Source organism: Hypomesus transpacificus, chromosome 10 (assembly GCF_021917145.1).
Source record: "Hypomesus transpacificus isolate Combined female chromosome 10, fHypTra1, whole genome shotgun sequence".
Classification (NCBI taxonomy): Eukaryota; Metazoa; Chordata; class Actinopteri; order Osmeriformes; family Osmeridae; genus Hypomesus; species Hypomesus transpacificus.
In genome coordinates this window covers 1,461,117-1,481,288 of record NC_061069.1, presented here as the reverse complement: position 1 = coordinate 1,481,288, position 20,172 = coordinate 1,461,117, and the positions used below count along the sequence as shown (strand labels likewise).

The 20,172-nt window shown below is 47.0% G+C and overlaps 2 protein-coding genes and 1 long non-coding RNA gene across 7 annotated transcripts; 1 reads left to right on the top strand and 2 right to left on the bottom strand.

Annotated features, from left to right (window-relative positions):
• Positions 1–2,929: 2,929 nt before the first annotated feature.
• On the bottom strand, positions 2,930–3,993 carry LOC124472749. The gene is made up of 3 exons (XR_006956651.1): positions 3,772–3,993; positions 3,431–3,589; positions 2,930–3,306 (listed from the first exon to the last, which is right to left on the bottom strand). It is a non-coding gene; the product is annotated as an uncharacterized LOC124472749 (long non-coding RNA).
• Positions 3,994–5,343: 1,350 nt separating this feature from the next.
• Positions 5,344–9,091, top strand: LOC124472748 (chymotrypsin-like elastase family member 3B). 4 transcript variants are annotated; one of them, XM_047027761.1, is made up of 8 exons: positions 5,344–6,352; positions 6,438–6,526; positions 7,069–7,151; positions 7,488–7,613; positions 7,912–8,048; positions 8,302–8,444; positions 8,587–8,739; positions 8,990–9,091. In XM_047027761.1, exons 1-8 carry the CDS (start codon positions 6,289–6,291, stop codon positions 9,005–9,007), a joined length of 813 nt encoding a protein of 270 aa, XP_046883717.1. In that variant the 5' UTR covers positions 5,344–6,288; the 3' UTR covers positions 9,008–9,091. The 4 variants fall into 4 exon arrangements, with proteins under 4 accessions (XP_046883717.1, XP_046883715.1, XP_046883716.1 ...); XM_047027759.1 differs by having other exon boundaries at positions 5,344–6,006; positions 6,261–6,352; positions 8,587–9,081; XM_047027760.1 differs by having other exon boundaries at positions 8,587–8,857; positions 8,990–9,081.
• wrnip1 (WRN helicase interacting protein 1) lies at positions 9,007–19,295 on the bottom strand. Of its 2 annotated transcripts, XM_047027756.1 has the most exons (7): positions 18,538–19,295; positions 17,528–17,722; positions 16,189–16,442; positions 12,607–12,806; positions 10,136–10,291; positions 9,714–9,793; positions 9,007–9,587 (listed from the first exon to the last, which is right to left on the bottom strand). In XM_047027756.1, the coding sequence occupies exons 1-7, from the start codon at positions 19,168–19,170 to the stop codon at positions 9,306–9,308; spliced, it is 1,800 nt and encodes a 599-aa protein (XP_046883712.1). In that variant the 5' UTR covers positions 19,171–19,295; the 3' UTR covers positions 9,007–9,305. The 2 variants fall into 2 exon arrangements, with proteins under 2 accessions (XP_046883712.1, XP_046883713.1); XM_047027757.1 differs by lacking the exon at positions 10,136–10,291.
• Positions 19,296–20,172: the final 877 nt, after the last annotated feature.

Sequence of the window (20,172 nt, the reverse complement as noted above, 5' to 3'; positions counted from 1 at the left end):
GACTGAAAATAATATACAATCCCAATTCCAAAAAAGTTGGGAGGTTGAGTAAAATACAAAACTGAATACAATGATTTACACATCTTATAAAACTATTTTATTCACAACAAAATATATAAAACATGTCAAATGTTTAAACTGATGAAATGTACAATTTTAAATAAAAATAAGGTAATTTTGAATTTGATGGCATCAACACGTCTCCAACAAGTAGGGACAAGGCCATGTTCACCACTGTGTAGCATCCCCTATTCTTTTAACAACAGTCTGTATCCAAAGGCGTAGGTTTGGTTTGAACATTGGTGGGGACACAGGTCTGTGAGGAATCGCTTGTTCTCCGAAAAGCTGCCCTCCTCTACCCTTTCTGATGAAGAATTCGCGAGATGCTAAATGGTGGTCATTGGTCAGCACACAATTTCCAGAAAGCATGTGTTTGCGTCTCGCCAGGCTCGCACGTGTGTCAAGTAGGGTGACCACCTGTCCTGCTTAGCGCTGTATTGCATAGCATTTTCCATATGTGACGTGCGGGGCAAGGGGTGATAATGCTGTGAGACACAACGCAAAGCGCGACAGGGGGTCACCCTTGTGTCAAGGGGCAGGATGAGCCTGAAGATTTGGAGCGTGCGCTGTGGAGCAATTGAAAATAATGAAATCATATATTGACCTATCAAGGTGAAATTGCGTATGGTACTTCAGAATGATGTCATCTTGAAGGCACTAAGGTTTGAAAAACCATCAGTCAAAATTATATTTGATTTATTAACACAAAGATATTGTGGCAATGTGTACATTTACATAAATACACTTTCAGCCATTTTGTATTGCATTCCTTATTTAATTTGAACCTATAGAAAGACATGTATTCTACACATCTGTAACACATTTCAAGTCGATTGGATCTATGGTTCATGAGGGGAAGGGTTTTGAAGGTTGTACCAAATTTGGACAGTACAGCAACATTTATCATGGTGGACCTTAGGTTCTTGAGGCATTTTTGTTCCCCATGAGAAATAAGGCATGTATACCAATTTTCAGGTATAGTATATATGTATATACAAATAGTTTTCGATGGACTCGAACGGGATGTGGATGGTTGGTCGTCCCCATCCCATTTGAGGCTCCACAGCATCCAGCCGTTCCAGGACTGAAGAGAGGTTTACTATGGCAACCTCATTAATGTGTGCGTCTGTGACGGCAGAGTATGCAGCCAAGCTCTCTGTGACTTGTTCTACTCGGTCACGGGCATCAGACTCAGATATATTATTAGTTTCTACCAGCTCAGCTAATTCTATCAGTGTCTGCACAATTTGAGGGAGCGCCATGATCTGTGATGCGTCCTCTAAAGACCCGGCAATTCAATCAATTTCCCGGCACATTTGCCATGTAATGCAATGCGTATGTGCACACCGCCCCCTACCGAACAAGATGGGTAGCTCGGTCAGCAGGGAGCTGAAGAAGAGCGGCTACTGACGTCACTCTACTGCGCCGCTCAGAATGCATTTTCGTTTTCGAATTATGGGCAGTTCTTTGCGGGCAGAACATGAAAATGAAAATGCAATGTCCGCTCAGTACTAATCAGTACTAATTTGATTTATGAGTCAAATAATGCAGCCACATTCTTAAAATGAAAATGCATTTCTGGAAATACATTTGAATTTGAATTGTGGTCACGATTCTGCAGCCACGTTCTTAAAATGAAAATGCATTTCTGGAAATGCATTTGAATTTGAATTGTGGTCACGATTTTGCAGCCACGTTCTTGAAAATGAAAATGCATTTCTGGAAATGCATTTGAATTTGAATTGTGGTCACGATTTTGCAGCCACGTTCTTAAAATGAAAATGCATTTCTGGAAATGCATTTTCATTTTCAAATTTTACATTTCAAATTGAATTTTGGTATCTATTTGCTGGGGCATATTTTGAAAATTAAATTTCAAATGTCTTTTTCGTTTTCATTTTAATTAAGGGAAAGAATGAGCAGTCTTAAAGGAGAAAATGAAAATGCAAATAGGATGATTGAATACTAATTTGATTTATGAGTCAAATAATGCAGCCACATTCTTAAAATGAAAATGCATTTCTGGAAATGCATTTTCATTTGAATTTTGGTCACGATTTGCTTCCATAATCCAGAGCGATTTACAGTACTCGAAGTTTCCCCTTCGTTCTTTTGGTTAGAAGTCTCAAGAGCTAGCTACTTACTCGGCGTCATGGAGCCGACCAGTTAAATAGTTGTTTAGCACTAGCGTTGCTACATGTATAATGCAGAAATTATATGTTAATTGTTGTTAATTTGTGAAGGTGTGAATCATTTTGGATTAATATTTAATGTAACAAATTATTAACAAATTAACTGTGTAACGAATTATTAACGAAGGAAATATTACGACCCCCCCCCCCCCCCCCCCCGTCTGACAACCCCCACCTCTCCCCGCCACAATTAGATTTCTAATCTGTGGGAAACACTGAATGTTATGGTATTTGTTTAGTTTTGCAATACACACACGAAGTTTGGCTATTCTGTGCAATCCTTCATTCACAAAACGGGGCAGATTTTAGAAATTTCAAGATAGCATGTAGAATTGACCAGGGAAACCAATTAAGGTCCACATATTTTCATTTTAAAAACTCAGACTTAAGTTATTCAGATGTTCATAGAGAATTAGAAAAACCATCCTATTCAGATGCAGCTGAGTTAAAACACACAACAGGGACCTGGTTTCGTACTAAGTTACTAATACCATACATATAGAACAGAATAAAAGGCATACAGAATGTATCTTTCAAACATATTTAGAGTACAATTGTGTCATTCATTTGTTCTGTTGAGGAGAGCAGTTCTTCATTCAGCCTTCCAGCCTGGTTTTTAGAACATTGACAGTCAGCTGCCACATTGTCTCATTAAATTGAGCTATGGAATGGCTTTAACTTTATCTTTATTTTGAAAGGCTTTTACCTGTGAGTCACTGCTAGAGACAACTCCTACATCCTCCTCATGGGATTCTTTTGCTTCCTCGCTTTGAGTTTTTTTCCCCTCCACATCACAGAACTTGTCACAGACAGCCTCCCGCCTCTCTGAGTCAACCTCACTCAGACCAAGTTGCTCCACAGAAACCGTTTTCGGTTGCTCTCTGACTCTACAAGGCCTCCTGTGCCTAAGAGGGTCCACTTGAGCTGTGAGGTCCTGAGGTACTACATTCTCCCTCATTATCTGGTTCTTCTGTTGACCCAGGGAAGTAGGCAGGGGCTGGAGTCCTGCAGGGGGAGGTGGGTCCTTGCACCTGCGTCGAAAGTATACCAAGACCTTAGAAAAATTTGAAAGAACGTTTTAGAATATGACAATTAAGGAATGACTGAATGTGTGAAGCCATGAAGTCTGCGTGTGATTGAGCATGTTTGCATTTATGTTTGTTCAAGTATTTCCTTACCAGGATGGAGAACACAGTAAGAACCACAAAGCTAAGGAACACAGAAAACTGCAGGTCTTGGATGAGAGCTCCAAGGAACTCAGTGACACACAGAATTGACCCTTTTATGGTTGTGATGAGGGCGTCAAAGATGGTATGGTCAGCCGAAGCAACATGCGGCTGGAAATATGTATAAGGATTTATGAATTAATACATTAATTATATTATTTACGTAGGCTATGAAGGCTACTTTGCAAAATGTGCACATAAGCCGGCTGGCCAATTATACAATTATATAAAAATGTAGACTAAATGTAATGTAACACTTTCGTAATGTAACTTACTTTGGTAATGTAACTTACTTTCTGTTTTGACTTTATTGCGTAACCGTGGGCCGAAACCGCGTATCTGCTTTAGTTTTTTAAATGACCTGTCCCCGTCGATGGAGAAGCTGGATTTTTGATATGATCAATGTCGTTTTTTTCTTAAAACATTTTCGTTTGTTGCACATTTTTTCTGTAGCTTAGTTCAAAGTTAGCAACTTAATCAGGCAATCGTCTCAACTACCTAACTCTCCAACCAACCAGAACTCGTGTATAAGAGGCCGTGTTTTGCGCTGATTTTAGAACAGGTTAGGGGAGTTGTTAGGCACTATGCGAAGCGGACACGCACTCGCGGGGCTTATTGCTTTTGGTAAAACTGTTACTACAAATATTTGATATGGTTTCATAAATAAGACAATTAAATTTAAGAAACAAAATAGTTTAATAATAAACCGTCATTCTTCCGCCACTAAGTATATTCCTACATAAATCGTTGCCACGCAATAGCCAGATGGACACCTTTGTGGATCTTCACGGTGGTATAAAAGTGACTCAGCGTTTGATTTAGGCCGCTTTTGGTGACCGTCTTAAGTCCATTTCAATCGCTTTTCTCTGCGCCCCAAGATTGAAAACAGCGTACGGCCCACATTGTCTGCTTTATAGTGCCGGATTCATTTCCTTTGCCAACGCTTCGATTTCAGCCTCCGTCTTCTCTGCATGCCTGTTCTTTTTAAACTCTTTCTCCTCCATTCTGTCACCACTCGTCAAACGTCAGCCCACCCAGCAAATCAAAATTGGAATGCAAACTCTCCCTGCTGCAGCTCCAACTGGGATGCAGTGCTTCAAGATCCTTGTTTACTGAAGAATTGGTTGTGCATATTGTCGATGAAACACATCGCTATGCCTTGGAGCAGCAGAAGACCACTCCAGGAGTGAGCAGACAGACACAGGAGCTGTGAGACGGTGGGCAGACAGACAGAGGAGCTGTGAGACGGTGGGCAGACAGACACAGGAGCTGTGAGACGGTGGGCAGACAGACAGAGGAGCTGTGAGACGGTGGGCAGACAGACAGAGGAGCTGTGAGACGGTGGGCAGACAGACAGAGGAGCTGTGAGTCGGTGGGCAGACAGACAGAGGAGCTGTGAGACGGTGGGCAGACAGACAGAGGAGCTGTGAGACGGTGGGCAGGCAGACAGAGGAGCTGTGAGACGGTGGGCAGGCAGACAGAGGAGCTGTGATACGGTGGGCAGGCAGACAGAGGAGCTGTGAGACGGTGGGCAGACAGACAGAGGAGCTGTGAGACGGTGGGCAGACAGACAGAGGAGCTGTGAGACGGTGGGCAGACAGACAGAGGAGCTGTGAGACGGTGGGCAGACAGACAGAGGAGCTGTGAGACGGTGGGCAGACAGACAGAGGAGCTGTGAGACGGTGGGCAGACAGACAGAGGAGCTGTGAGACGGTGGGCAGACAGACAGAGGAGCTGTGAGACGGTGGGCAGACAGACAGAGGAGCTGTGAGACGGTGGGCAGACAGACAGACAGAGGAGCTGTGAGACGGTGGGCAGACAGACAGACAGACAGAGGAGCTGTGAGACGGTGGGCAGGGAGACAGAGGAGCTGTGAGACGGTGGGCAGACAGACAGAGCGCGCTGGCTCTCCTACAATGAGACATGGTGATGGAGCAGGCAGAGGAGCTTGGACTGTTCTACGAGGGACAGAGAATCACACACACACGCACACACACACACACACACACGCGCACAGCCTGAGCCTTCTACTCTAATCACACTGGTCAGTTCCAGTGTGTGATAATGTGTTTATATGTGTCCATATGTGTATTGTATAACTAATCTAGGTTTCCGTGAGTTTTTCCTCACTCCAGCTCTGGACTTTCCCTTTAATAAACAAATGGTTTCACCCCCGCTGGCCTCATGTATAGGTTCACATTTCTTACTGTACGGCAGGTTGTAAGGGACAAAGTTTTGAGGGGCAGGGATTTCACAGTCGGCTGACGCCAGGAAATGTGCTATGAGAGAGACAGCTGGGGTGAATATTGCTGTGTAATTGTTGTGTATCTGGTTGTGTTTCCCCTGTAAAGCACCTGGCAGAGCCACAGATAATAACGAGGTGTAATGACTGACCGAGAATCGCATGGCCAGAACAACACCTTTACAAAGACATTCTAATAGAGGTCGAATCCCCCTTGTTCGAAGGCCCCACCAATCCATGTCAACTTCTCAACGCATGACAGGGTTCAGCATCTGGAAACATCCCAGTGAGGATTGTGTTTTGAGCTGCACTCACATGAATATTTACAAATATGTTAAAGTAAATGCCCCTGGATACACAAGGCACATGCCTACGGTATTCATGTCTACGGTTATTGTTTCATTTAATTCAATCCAAAATGACGGGAAAAAAACGGGTTATGGAGACCTTGACTTACATATTTATCACACTGTACCGATAAAGTCAGATACAGCACCTGGTACAGAGAAAATTAATCCCAGGGCGTCTGGCTATTTAAAGGGATTGGGTCAAGGCAGCTCCCACAAAGATGTCATTCGTTTGGGTATACGCCATGAAACAGGCCATTGTTTTCTTACTAGGAGTCACAGTGGGTAAGCTCACTTCCAGTGCTCTCGAAATTTCACAGCCCTGCCAAAAACCTGCTTTGTTGAATCGACAAGTATCTCTGTGCTTCAGTGTCTGGATGTGGCAACCCCGTCTACCCGCCCCTCACCAGCCGGGTGGTGGAGGGGAAGGAGGCCCGGCCGTACAGCTGGCCATGGCAGGTAAGGGAATAAACACTTTAATAAACAAATAGTAGTCCACGTCCACACGCCGGATAGCCTGAGTTAGCAACATCATTTGAAGTTACGGAAACTGGTTTGAGACTTGATAGTGTACCCAACTGTCGTTTTATAAGGCCTTATTGATCTTCAGACCTTAATTCACTGGCAAGTAAATTGTAACTTATCCGTCGAGCGCACTCCAGTTAGTGACAGCAATATGCATAGTTTTCATTCCTGTCATGCTAGAGGGATCAACTCCAGTGAACACACACACTCATTCCAACACGTCATACACAAATGGTCACAGTTTCGATCACTTAAAACACAAAACGTTTGAATTAAACAATCAGTTTAAGTCAAGTCACCTAAAATACATTTTAATGTTACAAATCAAATCAGCAAAACAATTTGAGATTACAATGATGACATCCTAAATGATGTATTACGTAAGTCAGAGTTGGCCACAACTGAGGTAACTGACCACAACCCTGTGCTGATGTGCTGTTTCCTGGATCATGGCTGGATTTGCCTCTTGTTATCAGGTTTCCCTGGAGTCTTTCTTCCCAACCTGTGGAGGGACCCTCATCGCTGCTAACTGGGTCATGACTGCCGCACACTGCATCACGTGAGCACAGCCTGTCAGTCAAGGAAATGTCTGGGTTGGAGTCACCACAGTACATTCTAGGCAGAAGATCCTATTATTCATTCCAGTCCATAAAATTAGGTTATGAGTGAATGACTAAAGCACAATACCTGTTTTATTTCTATGCTGACCCTTGAAACTCTACCAGACAATGAACTGAACTGCTTCTCTGGCTCCAGTTTAATAAATTCAGATTCTTATATCAGGCCACCAGCAGGTGGTGCTATAAGACTGAGCACTATAGCCTACTATACTAAAGAGGAGCATCTCAGATAGATTGCTGCTTGTCCATCTCACATGTGTTTGTGTGTTGTCCAGGTTCCACACCTACAGGGTGGTTCTAGCAGAACATGACATGAACACAGAGGAGGGCTTTGAGCAGTCTATCATGGTGGATAAGATGATCCTCCATCCAGACTGGAATGATAACTGTGTGTCCTGTGGGTAGGTCGACTGCCTTGACTTAATGTTGGTCTCATTACACATACCTGGAAGAGATATTGACCTCTTAGTTGTGAATAGTGAAGAGAAACAATCGCGTGTGGCTAAGTGATATTGTGGCTCTGTCCATGAGTAAGGTACCAATCTGAGAACCTTTTGCAGATAGCAGCTGTGTCAATAACAGGGTTAGTGGCAGAAGGCCACACAACAAAACTAACATACAAGATACGTGACATGACAATGCATCATTCTGTCACTAACAAGTGTCCCTCGTGCTTTTGTGGTGAAATCCTGCATGTAGGAATGACATAGCCCTGCTCAAACTGGAGAGGAGTGCTACTATCAACGACCGAGTCCAGGTGGCTTGCCTTCCGAAGAGCGATGCTGTCCTTGCCCCAAACCAGCCCTGCTACGTCACAGGGTGGGGCCGCCTGTCCTGTGAGAACCCCCCCCCCGCCGCCTGCTGAAACACCGCCAGCACACAGAGCACAACACAACACAACGCTTTCACTTCAACTTGCAGTCCAATAATGCCCCTATTTCACTCGTCGACACTGTTGTTGGTCAGCTCGTTGCTGTCTCCAGTTATATGGAGTCAGGGCCCAGCCTAACATCTGAGTGAACCGAAAAGCATCTTTGCCATGAGTCGAAGTGAATAACCATTGAATCCCCACTGCCCTGTGTGCGTCAGCTGGAGGGCCCAAGGCGTCCAGCCTCCAGCAGGCCTTACTTCCTGTGGTGGAGCATGGCGTCTGCAGTCGTAGCGACTGGTGGGGCGGCTCTGTGAAGACCTGGATGGTATGCGCTGGAGGAGAGAGCAGGTCTGCCTGCCACGTAAGTAACCGCCCCCACGGGGATGCTTCAACCTGAACACTCCCGAGTCCCGATCATATCCATGGAATGTCTCATCATGGGTTAAATGTGAATCGGTGCTGGTCAGTATCTTGTCTTCCTTCCATATTTGCCATCTCTCCAGGGGGACTCTGGAGGGCCCCTGAGCTGTGAGGGCCCCGATGGGAGGTGGTATGTCCAGGGAGTCACCAGCTTTGTGCACGGGGGCGGCTGCAACACCCCCCAGAAGCCCACCGTGTTCACCCGAGTGTCCTCCTTCATCCCCTGGATCAGTAAGGTGACAAGGGCCTGGATAACACGGCACCACAAACACGGCACCACAAACCCTGCTTTAATAGTTCACACTGGAGGTGTTCGTGTCACCAGGTGGATAAATGGTGCTCATTGTGCAACAAGTGCGTTCAAAACGATGTTTAAAATCATGCTCGGAACAAAAGATTACATGGCCATTACAATTAGTTTGATAGACATACAATGTAAATGTTTATTATTAACAATTTTAATATCTGTTCTCCTCCACTCTGTAGACAATGGCTGAGAACTGAACAAAACTCCCATCCAGAAAGAATCTACATGCAATTAAAAGGCTTACCGCACAAATTGACTGATACTCCTTATTAATACCGGTATCTACATTAAGTGCAACAAAGGGTGAGGACACAAGACCGTATCACAACATCATAATCACGTCGTGATTCTAGAATCTCTAGAACATCGAACCATTTTACATATGTGTACAAGTTGGTCTCTGAGTGTTCGAGGGTCTGTTTTGGCGTCAGCCTCATAAAAAAAAAAAAAACTCCACCAACATGAGACACGATCTCCACCAGCACGCGCCCCGGGTCAGAGGTCAGCTGGTGTCCAGGTGAAGAAGTCGGTCCCCCGGAGCTCCTGGGGCAGGTAGTCCTGCTCCACCGGAGCGCTGAAAGCGGGGTTGTACTTGTAGTCCTTAGCGTAGCCCAGGTCCTTCATCAGCCGGGTGGAGGCGTTGCGGAGGTGCAGGGGCACGGAGGGCAGGGGGCCTTTGTGGTTCCTCAGACACGCCTTCACATTGTTATAGGCCTTGTAGATCTCCACGGACTTGGGCGCCCTGGCCAGATACGCAGCACACTGAGCCAGAATAACCTGAGGAGATGGGGTGGAGGAGAGGAGGAGAGTAGATGGGGAGGAGGAGAGGAGGATTACAGGAAACAAGTGAGCTTGTATGATCTACAAAAAATAATAATATAATACACACACGCACGCACACACCTCGCACTCTGGCATCCCTATGAAGTGGCAGGCCTGGAAGGCAGCGACAGCCTGGGGCAGGGCAGAAGGATCAGCCAGGCCTGAGCAGGAGGACAACACACAGTCAGAACCTCAACCAGGAGCCGTCCAGGGCTGCCTGCCGTTTCCAGCTCCATTTCGTTTGACGCTGTTGGGAGTAGTGAGGGATCTGGAGAGGATCGAGCTGACTGTACAGTCCCCAGACACAGAGGCCCCTCATGTTCGTCCACATCATTTGCATGAAATAAAGACTATGAACATGGCCGACATGGCTAGTAGAACAATCTAGTATCAAAACAGTGTGACACCCTTCTCTCACAGCACTGAACCTTCCACGTTCAACGCGTTCATAATCACAGCGAAGGACCGGCGCGGAGGGAGGGAAGTGTCCCTGAGTCACGCACCCACGTCCTCGCTGGCGAAGCGCACCAGCCTGCGCGCCACGTACAGAGGGTCCTCGCCGCCCTCCAGCATGCGGCCCAGCCAGTACAGAGAGGCACTCTCGTGGGAGCCCCTCATGGACTTGTGAAGTGCCGAGATGCAGTTGTAATGCTCCTCACCTTTAGGGGACACAAAAAGCGCACACACACACACACACACACAAGGGTATTACATACACCGATTGTCCAGACAATGTGTCGCCTCATTTAGCCCCGAGCTGCAACCTTGTCATGCACACCATGGCATCATTAGTCAGGCTGAGGGGGGGGAAGTGTCATCAGCCAATACAGCAGGGTACAGTCAATCTCTGTGATGGCTGACAGCTGGATGTTCCATAACGTGACACAGGGAGGACTGGCTGTGTCTCTAAGCTGGGACGAGAGGGAGGGATTCGTGTTGACGAGCTGTTCCCTAGCTAGCTAGCCGGCCCCGCCACTCTCGTTCCCTTCCGCAAGCCATCCGGCTGTATCCCTGAGATAGCTGGCGCTGTCGAACGACCGTTCAGCCGGCAGCTTTACAAAGTAAACAGCCATAAACGAAGGGGAACCCTGTTAATGACTGAAGATGAATGCATGGCTTTGGCCCCGGATCCCCTTGCCTGTTTTGGCATGAACATAAGTAACATCGTTGAATGTTTTTTTCCCCCCAATGTGAGGAAAGGTTTTGAAGGAATGGTTACTACCCACTGATAATGACAGAAAATAAAACGTCTGTACAAAGAAATTAAGTCATTCATTGTTAATGGATCGTTAAGTGTTCTTTTAGGGCCTGAACACACCAGTCTTCCCACTGTGAGACAATCCTCACCCATTCACATGAAAAGCAGCGACCGCATTCCTTCAGATGATGAAGTGCAACGCGAGTCACCATTTACCACGATAAAACATCACGACAGAACTTTGTGTAGAAGGCTCGAGATAAGATGCCTAATTCTTTTGTTGAAAGGGATCTGGTTATTTGTGTTCCCGAGGCCTCGGGTACTAAATCGTTTTTGGTGGGGGGGCGCCGAGCTTTAACCGAAGCCTCAGCCACACAGCACATCCCAGGGCTGCATGATCCCTGCTCCTCCACTTCGCTCTGCCCGCATGACCACCGGGTCCCCCTGCCCGACCACTCTCACACTTCCCAGTGTGGCGCCCCATCGTCACATCCACGCTCATCTGTCGTTTGGGGGTGCCTTTCTGCGTGATGGATGACCTCGACTATCCTGGACAAAAATCCTGAGGCATTAGTGCGTTGACACCCGCTATTCTGGAACGGGATGATTCTTAATCCCAGGTCGTCCCCACACCCCCCCCCCAAACAATGCCGGCGCTCGGCCAGGAGCTCTGCCGTGCCAGCTGGCAGACACTCATCATGGTCTCTCAGACTCTGGGAGCGAGGGTGGAGGCAGCGTTGCCATGGAGACCTCCCACAGAACGCGCTCCTCTGACGTGGACGATAGATTTACACAACACACACACACAACAAAAAAAAGAACGGCGAAAGAACATTCCGGAAACTTACGCTCATTGTGTTCACTGATCTATACAGTCCACCTCCACTCTGGTTGGCTGGGTTACCGAGTATAAGAAAGGTGTGGCTTTTAATCCAGAACACTCGTTTAACTAAACGTTCGAATGATACCATGCATGGAAAGCATACTTTAGCGTCTATATGTTCACTAAGAGTTTTGGACTAACACTCTGGTTCATTATTCAGTGGTAAGCCTATTTATAAGAACTGCCCATCATCTGGGGTGACTGGAGCAGCATCGTTAGTAGCACTGGGCACCACAGTATCAGCGCTATCACGGTCAGTGAGATGTGGGAGAATTCGGCCTAATTAGACATCCGCCCGACGACCTCATTAATACTGAAACTGATACTAGACGTGGGTTCCGGAACATTCTGTTCCTTGGCTTCAGTCACGCAGGAGCACGCAGCGGCGCAGCTGCCTGGGGGAATTCTCTGGAGGCATGATTCCAGAAGATAACCAGAATGCACTGCCTGTCAAAAGTTTGGAAACGTCTGTAGCCTTTAAGCATTTTTGAGAGTGCTGCCTGTTTTTCGTCTTTTTGAGTCATTAATAAAATCACTCAGTCTCAGCCTGTAGGGCATTTAACCTACATGTATAAAATTAGTTAGCATGTTCTCCAAATACTGCCTGAGGTGACAGTGATGAAAATGATGCTTTTTTGGGTACCAATATCAGGACATTTTGATCAAAGTAAATCCTCACACTGTTAAAAGACCTAGTTTGTAAAAAAAAAAAAAAAGGGAACATTGCATGCGTCTCTCAAAAACGAAGCGTGACGACGCGTTTTCAAACTTTCCCCAGGCAGCGTAGCCGTCACCGGCCTGTGGCGAATCCTGACTAAACCCCCCTCAGCGTTTCCTGTGGCTGCGTCCAGCACACAGCCCCAGTCACGTCCACCTCCAGAGGGGGAGCCCACCTGCTCGGTCGTACAGGATGTGGGACCTCTGCAGGCCCTCTTTCACGTGCTCCTCCCGCACCACGGCAGCCTGGAGGCCTCCGGCCGCGCCGACCCGCGCCTGGACGGCCAGCTGCAGCCCGTTGAGTCCGGAGCGCGCGTCTCCGTCGCACAGGTGGGCGATGGTGTCCAGAGCCGTCTGCTCGATGTACACCTCGGGCCTGAGGGAGGAAGCACCAGCACACGGGAGGAAGGAACATTACTACTTCTGCTACGTCGATGCGTTTGTGTGGTATACGGTGCCTGGGAAAAGTTTGGAAACACTTAGTCTTTTATTGTTTTGGAAAGACACGGACGTTCCTGTTGTTTATATGCAACAAACGAGGTCATTTAACAGGGTGAGGATTTACTTTGACCAGAATGTACTGATATTGGCCACAACAATATTTATTTTCAAAAAACTGTCACCGTAGGCAATATTTAGAGAACATGCTAAATCATTATATACATGTTGGTTAAATGCCCTACAGACCATGATTGAGTGATTGAGTGAATAAATAAACTGGAGGTGCATGTGTGTCTCAAAAATAATAAGTCAAGGTGTTTACAAACTTTAGACAGGCACTGTACTATGGATATTATATAACTTGTTTTCTCATTTCAAAAGGTATCCTAACAAGTTAGCCTAGATTTAGTGGGGACACATTGTAGCATAATATCACACCTATATTAAAGCTTGCTAAATGACTTGCTACTCAGATGACCACATTGGTAGCCTCCAGACGGCTGTGCCAAGGAAGGACCCAATCCCTCATCCAACTTCAGAAGTGTGCCAAGGAAGTACCCAGGTCCCAGTGTCTAGCCTGCCCCCCAGGTGTGGAGACACTACCCAGGTCCCAGTGTCTAGCCTGCCCCCCAGGTATGGAGACACTACCCAGGCCCCAGTGTCTGGCCTGCCCCCCAGGTATGGAGACACTACCCAGGTCCCAGTGTCTAGCCTGCCCCCCAGGTATGGAGACACTACCCAGGCCCCAGTGTCTAGCCTGCCCCCCAGGTATGGAGACACTACCCAGGCCCCAGTGTCTGGCCTGCCCCCCAGGTATGGAGACACTACCCAGGCCCCAGTGTCTGGGCTGCCCCCCAGGTGTGGAGACACTACCCAGGCCCCAGTGTCTGGCCTGCCCCCCAGGTATGGAGACACTACCCAGGCCCCAGTGTCTGGCCTGCCCCCCAGGTATGGAGACACTACCCAGGCCCCAGTGTCTGGGCTGCCCCCCAGGTGTGGAGACACTACCCAGGCCCCAGTGTCTGGCCTGCCCCCCAGGTATGGAGACATTACCCAGGCCCAAGCACAGCTCCATTTGCCCAAGGCTGCACGGTCAGTGTTCCAGCCAGTGTCCCCACCTGCTTCAAGTCCAGCAGGTGTTTAACAAGCCTTTCTGCCAGCTCTGTACACTTCTTCCAGACTGACGTTGTGTCTTGAATCGCTCAGAATGTATTCAAATCAGGATTTTGCGTAATGCAACCACATTAGCACGTATCAAGGCAGTAAAGACGTGTTTTTATCTAGATATTGATGGAACTTTACAGATCAAACATAAATAAACATGGACTTGCCTGCTGTTAAAACACTATTTTGATTTGGAGTCCCTGTTTGCACCATTCATATCATGCAAGGGATGTGCAATCACTTAGCAGGCCCTGCCTTATTTTGTGGCCTCAAATAAACCTCTTCATTCCCATGACATCATTTATCCCACAAGGTGACAAATAAAATGATCCTTTTACCAAGAACAACAAGTCAGCAGCAGTTTGATCCTCCACCTGAAATGAAGCTGTGTGGCTGGTTCAGTGAGGTTCTGGCCCGGGTGAGAGTGTGTTTGTAGGGGTCAGGTGACTGTTGAGTCCACAGTCCCGTGATAACCTGAGACGGGGAGATGGGACGGAGCACAGGGCACGACCCTCCAGGCGGGTCACGACCCTCCAGGCGGGTCACGACCGTCCAGGCGGGTCACGACCCTCCAGGCGGGTCACGACCCTCCAGGTGGGTCACGACCAGGGGCCGACTGGCCATCTGGAGATTAACCAAATGGCCGGTCAAACAGCTGTGGCAGAATGCAAAAAAATAATCTATATATATAATAATAATAATACAAGGTCCTGAGCCGTTTTTTCAGTCCCAGTCCAGACCTGGTCACGACATGTGGACCTCTCAGATTACATCCCATAATGCCTATCCAAATAGACCGCCAATATGTGCCTCCTTGCCAGGGACAAGGCATGCAAACACATCCATAATTTCCGAGGAGGTCAGGCTCATTTTAAAATTGGTAACCTACTTTGATGTTGACAAAGCCTCCGGCAACCTTTGAAAAGTTTTAAACGGACACACTTCATGGTTATACTATTAACAAACTATATTTAAAATACATACTGTCGACTAAATGAATTGTCACACCCCACAGACACGTTTTGGTTAAATAAGATCAAGTCGCTATAGTGAGTGACAGCCTCAACAGACATGACACAGACAGATTATCAAAGTACATAATATGAGGGGCAAGGAATGAGGCTATTGCCTTCACATGTTTACATTCAAGGCATATACTGTGGCACCTTGTACTGAATGCCAATGCTACCCGATACCAAACACCTCGTTAAAAATCCTCTCAGATCACAATTCTATTAATGACTTTGACCAACAGGGGGGCCCACCCACCAAAGAAGTGGGTTAAGGAAGGTACAAATTAAACCCTGTCGTGCTTCGCTGGAGGGACTTTACCCAGTACTAAGTGGGGCCAACATTCCTTCTTGCTCCACCAGGCTTGTGTGACGCAGGACAGCGATAGGCTTGTTTAATTTGATATGGGATTCCGGACGGCAGCCAGGGTTCCACTCACTTGTGCTGACCCCAGGTGGAAAGTGTCGGATAGACTATTTTGCACTTTTCAGCGTTCAATAAATCTGACAGAGACGAGCTCACCTTTACAAACCAATAACTCGCCATGGAAAAAAAATTAATAAGCTAAAATGTCCCAGAGACATGAAGACATGGCAGGCGTATGCAAGTTACAGTTACACCTACACACATGACGAAGTAAACACTGCTCATCAAAGAGTTTCCATGGGAACACACTGCGCTGTGGACGAACAGCCACCAGACGCGTCGTCGTCGACCCTGACTGCTCAGTCCCAGAGCACTGAACAGCATCTCTGTCCCACTGACATGTTTACCATGAACCTGGCAGCAGCAAAGGCTGCTCAAACTCAGCTCCTGCTGCCAGCCAGTCACAGCAGGCCCCACCACTCACTAGCCCCCCCCTTCTCCTCGGTGTCAACAGATATACAGCCCCAGAGACAGGGGGAGGGGTTTAGTTGTAACTACTGTCAGGGTGCCAAGCCTATAGCGTGCCTTGACCATATATAAATCACCTTACTGACGTGCATCAGACGACTACAGGAGATGGAGAGGACCTCCTACTCGGCCAATCAGAGCCTGGGGACGGGGGCTTCCGGGTGACACGCGCGGGGAGGGGGGGCCCCCGGCATTCAGCGCCCTCCGTGATAACAAGGGCCGCGTTCCCGGAGGAGGGGGGCACTTACTGGGATCCGAGCTGCGCCGAGTCGCGAGGCTCGTCCTGACCCGTCGCCTGGCTGTCGTCCCGCCCCAACACGCTGATCCCCAGCGAGGCCACGGCCCGCCGCAGGATCCGGCCCATCGCCTCCACCGACAGCTTCTCCAGCACCAGCACCCTGCACCTGCTCAGCAGGGCCACGTTCACCTGGAAGGAGGGGTTCTCCGTGGTCGCCCCAATCAGAGTCACCGTGCCGCACTCCACGTGAGGGAGGAAGGTGTCCTGCGCACACACACACAGCGAGACGAGAGAGAGAGCGAGAGAGAGAGAAGGAAAACATGGGAGGAAAAGAAAAGATTGCGTTGAGCATCCCTACAGTTGCAAATGAACAAGGGTAAGTTGTTAAGAAATGCTCATAATATGCTTAATTCATTCATTGTACAAAAGAAAAAGATTAAGAGATGTATACAGAATGTAGAACACTATCTGATGGATGCACATGGGGGTACGGAACATCTTGGCATCTCTTTAGCCCGAGCAGTGGAAGCATGGCACAGGCTCTACCTCCCTGCTTATTGTTATCAGGATTTACAAAGATCTCAAATGTCAAGCAGCATTCAACTTCCATCCTTCCCTCCTTTGTGGGATCAAAAACGGATCACAGAACTCAGCCCGAACGTTGCCGACACACCAGTTGATTCATTCTTTTAGCCATTTTTGTGACAGAAAACGATTTCCCAGCATGATCGACACAGCCATGTCAGACAATTGTCCATTTTGGAGGCGTTACAGACCAAAGGGTTATCTTTTGCTCACATACGGTCATTAGCTCAAATCTGTCCTCTGACGGATCAATAATGAGATAGGAGATTGTTTAAATACCCATCTGTTTACTGATTTAGCTATATGGGTTCTGCTACGGTGGTGTTGAGCTGATGAAGTAGCCTAACATGACCATTGCTTTATGTCAACCACTTAAGTATCCCGGCTGGAAGGGTTATTACATTGTTGCATTCCACACAGGGTAACAACTCTCTCTGTCCTCTGAGAAGATGAACGACGAAACGAATTCCACAGTGTGGGAATGGGTATTTTGTATGGGAATCAGAAGGTGTATTCTGGGCTTTCACATTCCCACAGGACTGTTGTTAAGACCATGTTGACAAGCCATCACGACAGACATTCACGAGAACACAGAACAAGACTAAATGTGTGGCTGCGGTGTTGGACAGGCCAATGAAACCATGAGCTGGGCCTACCTCGAGCACGCAAAGGGCACAGTCGACAACAATAAAAGTCACGATCGAATGCCACTCGGAGATTCTCAAGTTTGAGTGTGGGTCAGGGCGAATGGGGGGGTGGCATACCTGTTGGGATTTGTTGAAGCGATGGATCTCATCGATAAACAAGATGGTTTTCCTCTTGCAGAGACGGAGCTCGTTCTGGGCTTGCTTGATGACCTCGCGCACCTCACTGGTGGACGTGCTGGTGGCGGACAGTTTGACAAAGCGGGCTGTGCCCTTCTTTTTACTGGTGCTGGCAATGATGTGAGCGAGAGTGGTCTAAAGTAGAGAGAGAAAAACCACAGCAGCAAAATAAAGATGAATACACGGGAGTTACTGACACCACCTCGATATGAACTGCTCTCAATATGCGAGTTCCTTATTCCTGGTAGACCCAGATGCTGTTAGCGAGCATACTAATGAGACTATTTTCCTGCATCAATGTGTCTAGGTGGGTCAGCCTGGTGGCTAAGAATGCTCATCTAACATGCCACTTTTTTTGTCCCCATTATGCGTTTTCCAATCCATATAATCTGTCTGTCACAAACTAGTCCCCCAGACCCTGCCCGAAGACAGCCTCATAAATATGGTCCCCAGTGTAAATCCTTCAGACCAGTTCCATAAATAACCAAAATAACTCTTATGAAACCTGACCCGGACACAGGGGGCCTGGCAGATGCAGAGATGCGACGAAAATGCGTGTGGTGCGTTTTGACTGACAGTCCAAAACCAGCTATTAACCATCAACAACACTTTCTGAAAAGCCCCTTTGTGCAGTCCTGTCAACTTGCAGAATTCCCACAGGGACATACACCTAAGTCTTGCTTTGGAAATTTAGTTACCAACGTCGGTGCAAATGGAGCGTGCCAAATGCTCACAGGCAGGATTAAAACCTTATAATCCCTTAAATCAAACTGGGATTTACTGATTACAATGCAATAGAGCAAAATAGCAAGCTCAGAGTGGATGAAAGGTTTTAAAATGTCAAAATCTATAGACATGATAACATTTTGATTTAATCGGATTGTCTTCTGTCTCGAAATAATCTCAAAGGCAAGGATGTATGCGCACCAATCAGTCAAACCATTCTGTACCTTTCCACAACCAGGTGGTCCCCAAAGGATAAGAGAAGGGATCTCCTGTGAATCTAGAAGTGACCGAAGCAGTGTGTGTTCACCCACAACTTTATTTTGTCCAAAATATTCCTCCAGCGTGTTTGGTCGCATCTTCTCGGCCAAGGGTTTGTCGGTGTTCTGCAGGGCGAGTATGGTACTTGGCATCTTCAACGGTTCATTCATGACAGGTGAAGGTGAATCGCTCTTCAACCTTCCCATATCTTTCTCCCTGTCGTTCGGTGAATCGCGTTTTATTCCATTGTCAGCCTCGGCGCTCGGTTTGTTAGAAGGAAATGCGTTCCGTTCACTCTGAGATGAAACCATAATCTTGTTAGTTTGAAACATAGAAAATACCGAAGAACCTTTACTCTTGGAGGAAGTGGAAGTGTTCGCCTTGTTGACTTCAGGACTGCCTGGGACAACTTCGCAAGAAATGCGAGATTTCTTGTTAGGTGGTCCACTCTCGTCTTCAGTCGTCAATGTCGGACCATCATCAGTGCTCAGCAGACATCTGTCCAAATGGGCATTTATTTTTGAAGGCGCAAAATCGCTGAAACAAACAGGACATTGCACCCAGTCTGATACTGTTTCGCTCATTGTTTCGCTCGCCATGCTTTCTTTTCCCGCTCAACTATGACCCCAACGAGTGACCATAGCAACAAATTATTTAACAAAAATTTATAAAATGTTTCTTCAAGTTCCCCCCCCCCCCTTTAAAGATAATAGAAAGTAGAACTGTCCACCAGGATTTTATAAATAAATATCAAGCCTGTCTTGTGACAAACACAAATGTTTGGTGCCTAAATGCATTATGGGTCATGTAGTTTTATTGCTACTACTCCACGTCTCTCACCGTATTCATCTCTCTGTGTTGGCCCTGTGTGGCCACTGGAGATCATTTGTACTTTAACCACAGGTTGCAAATGCATCTTAGTGATTCACCAGTCAAGATAATATAAGTTTATCGTTGAAAACATTATCTTTTCAGGTCAGACAAAAGGCCTAGCCATGAGAAACTGCCGGTGGAGGTCAGCTCACTGGGCAAGAATGAGAGGGCCCATGGATGTCGTTACCGGGTTTCCCCCCCTGCTAAGATGGCCAAACTGAAGTCAGTCCGCCAGTACTCTGACATCCATGGTGTGGGCAAGCTGGCCTTCTTCCACTACCTGGAGAGGGTGGAGACCATGCGCTGCTTCTGGGAGATGAAGCACATTGAGCTTGAGGGAGATTTTCCAGAGGTAGGCATCACTCTGTTGCACCTCACTCTGTCTCTTTCCTCATTTTCTCTTAAACAGAACATTTAGATATTGAATGTGTCTACTTAAGATGAAAAACATATTCAGAAAAACATTTCTGAACATAAAAAAACTAACATTTTTTAACCCCTCTTAAAATATTTTCGACATATTTAGTTATAGGTGTTCATTAGGTTCAAAATGCTGTCAACATGGTCAACTAGCACCATCTAGTGTCCTCTCCTAAGTGTACATTGTTATTTATTTTTCATTTCTACAAAGCACTGCTGAAACTCAACATAGATTTTCAACATTAACAAGTAGATGGTTTGCACGTCATCTTTCCTAATTTACAGTATACTATAGACCATACATCAAT

What these genes read in the sequence shown, in the direction of transcription:
- LOC124472748 (XM_047027759.1), top strand. Translation starts at nt 6,289, where the DNA reads ATGTCATTCGTTTGGGTATACGCCATGAAACAGGCCATTGTTTTCTTA. An exon ending in ACTGCCGCACACTGCATCAC is followed by an intron (nt 7,152 to 7,487) that starts GTGAGCACAGCC and finishes TGTGTTGTCCAG; the next exon opens with GTTCCACACCTACAGGGTGG. An exon ending in AGGGTGGGGCCGCCTGTCCT is followed by an intron (nt 8,049 to 8,301) that starts GTGAGAACCCCC and finishes TGTGTGCGTCAG; the next exon opens with CTGGAGGGCCCAAGGCGTCC.
- wrnip1 (XM_047027756.1), bottom strand. Translation starts at nt 19,170, where the DNA reads ATGGCGAGCGAAACAATGAGCGAAACAGTATCAGACTGGGTGCAATGT. An exon ending in GACCACCTGGTTGTGGAAAG is followed by an intron (nt 17,723 to 18,537) that starts GTACAGAATGGT and finishes TCTCTACTTTAG; the next exon opens with ACCACTCTCGCTCACATCAT. An exon ending in TAGGGATGCCAGAGTGCGAG is followed by an intron (nt 9,588 to 9,713) that starts GTGTGTGCGTGC and finishes CCATCTCCTCAG; the next exon opens with GTTATTCTGGCTCAGTGTGC.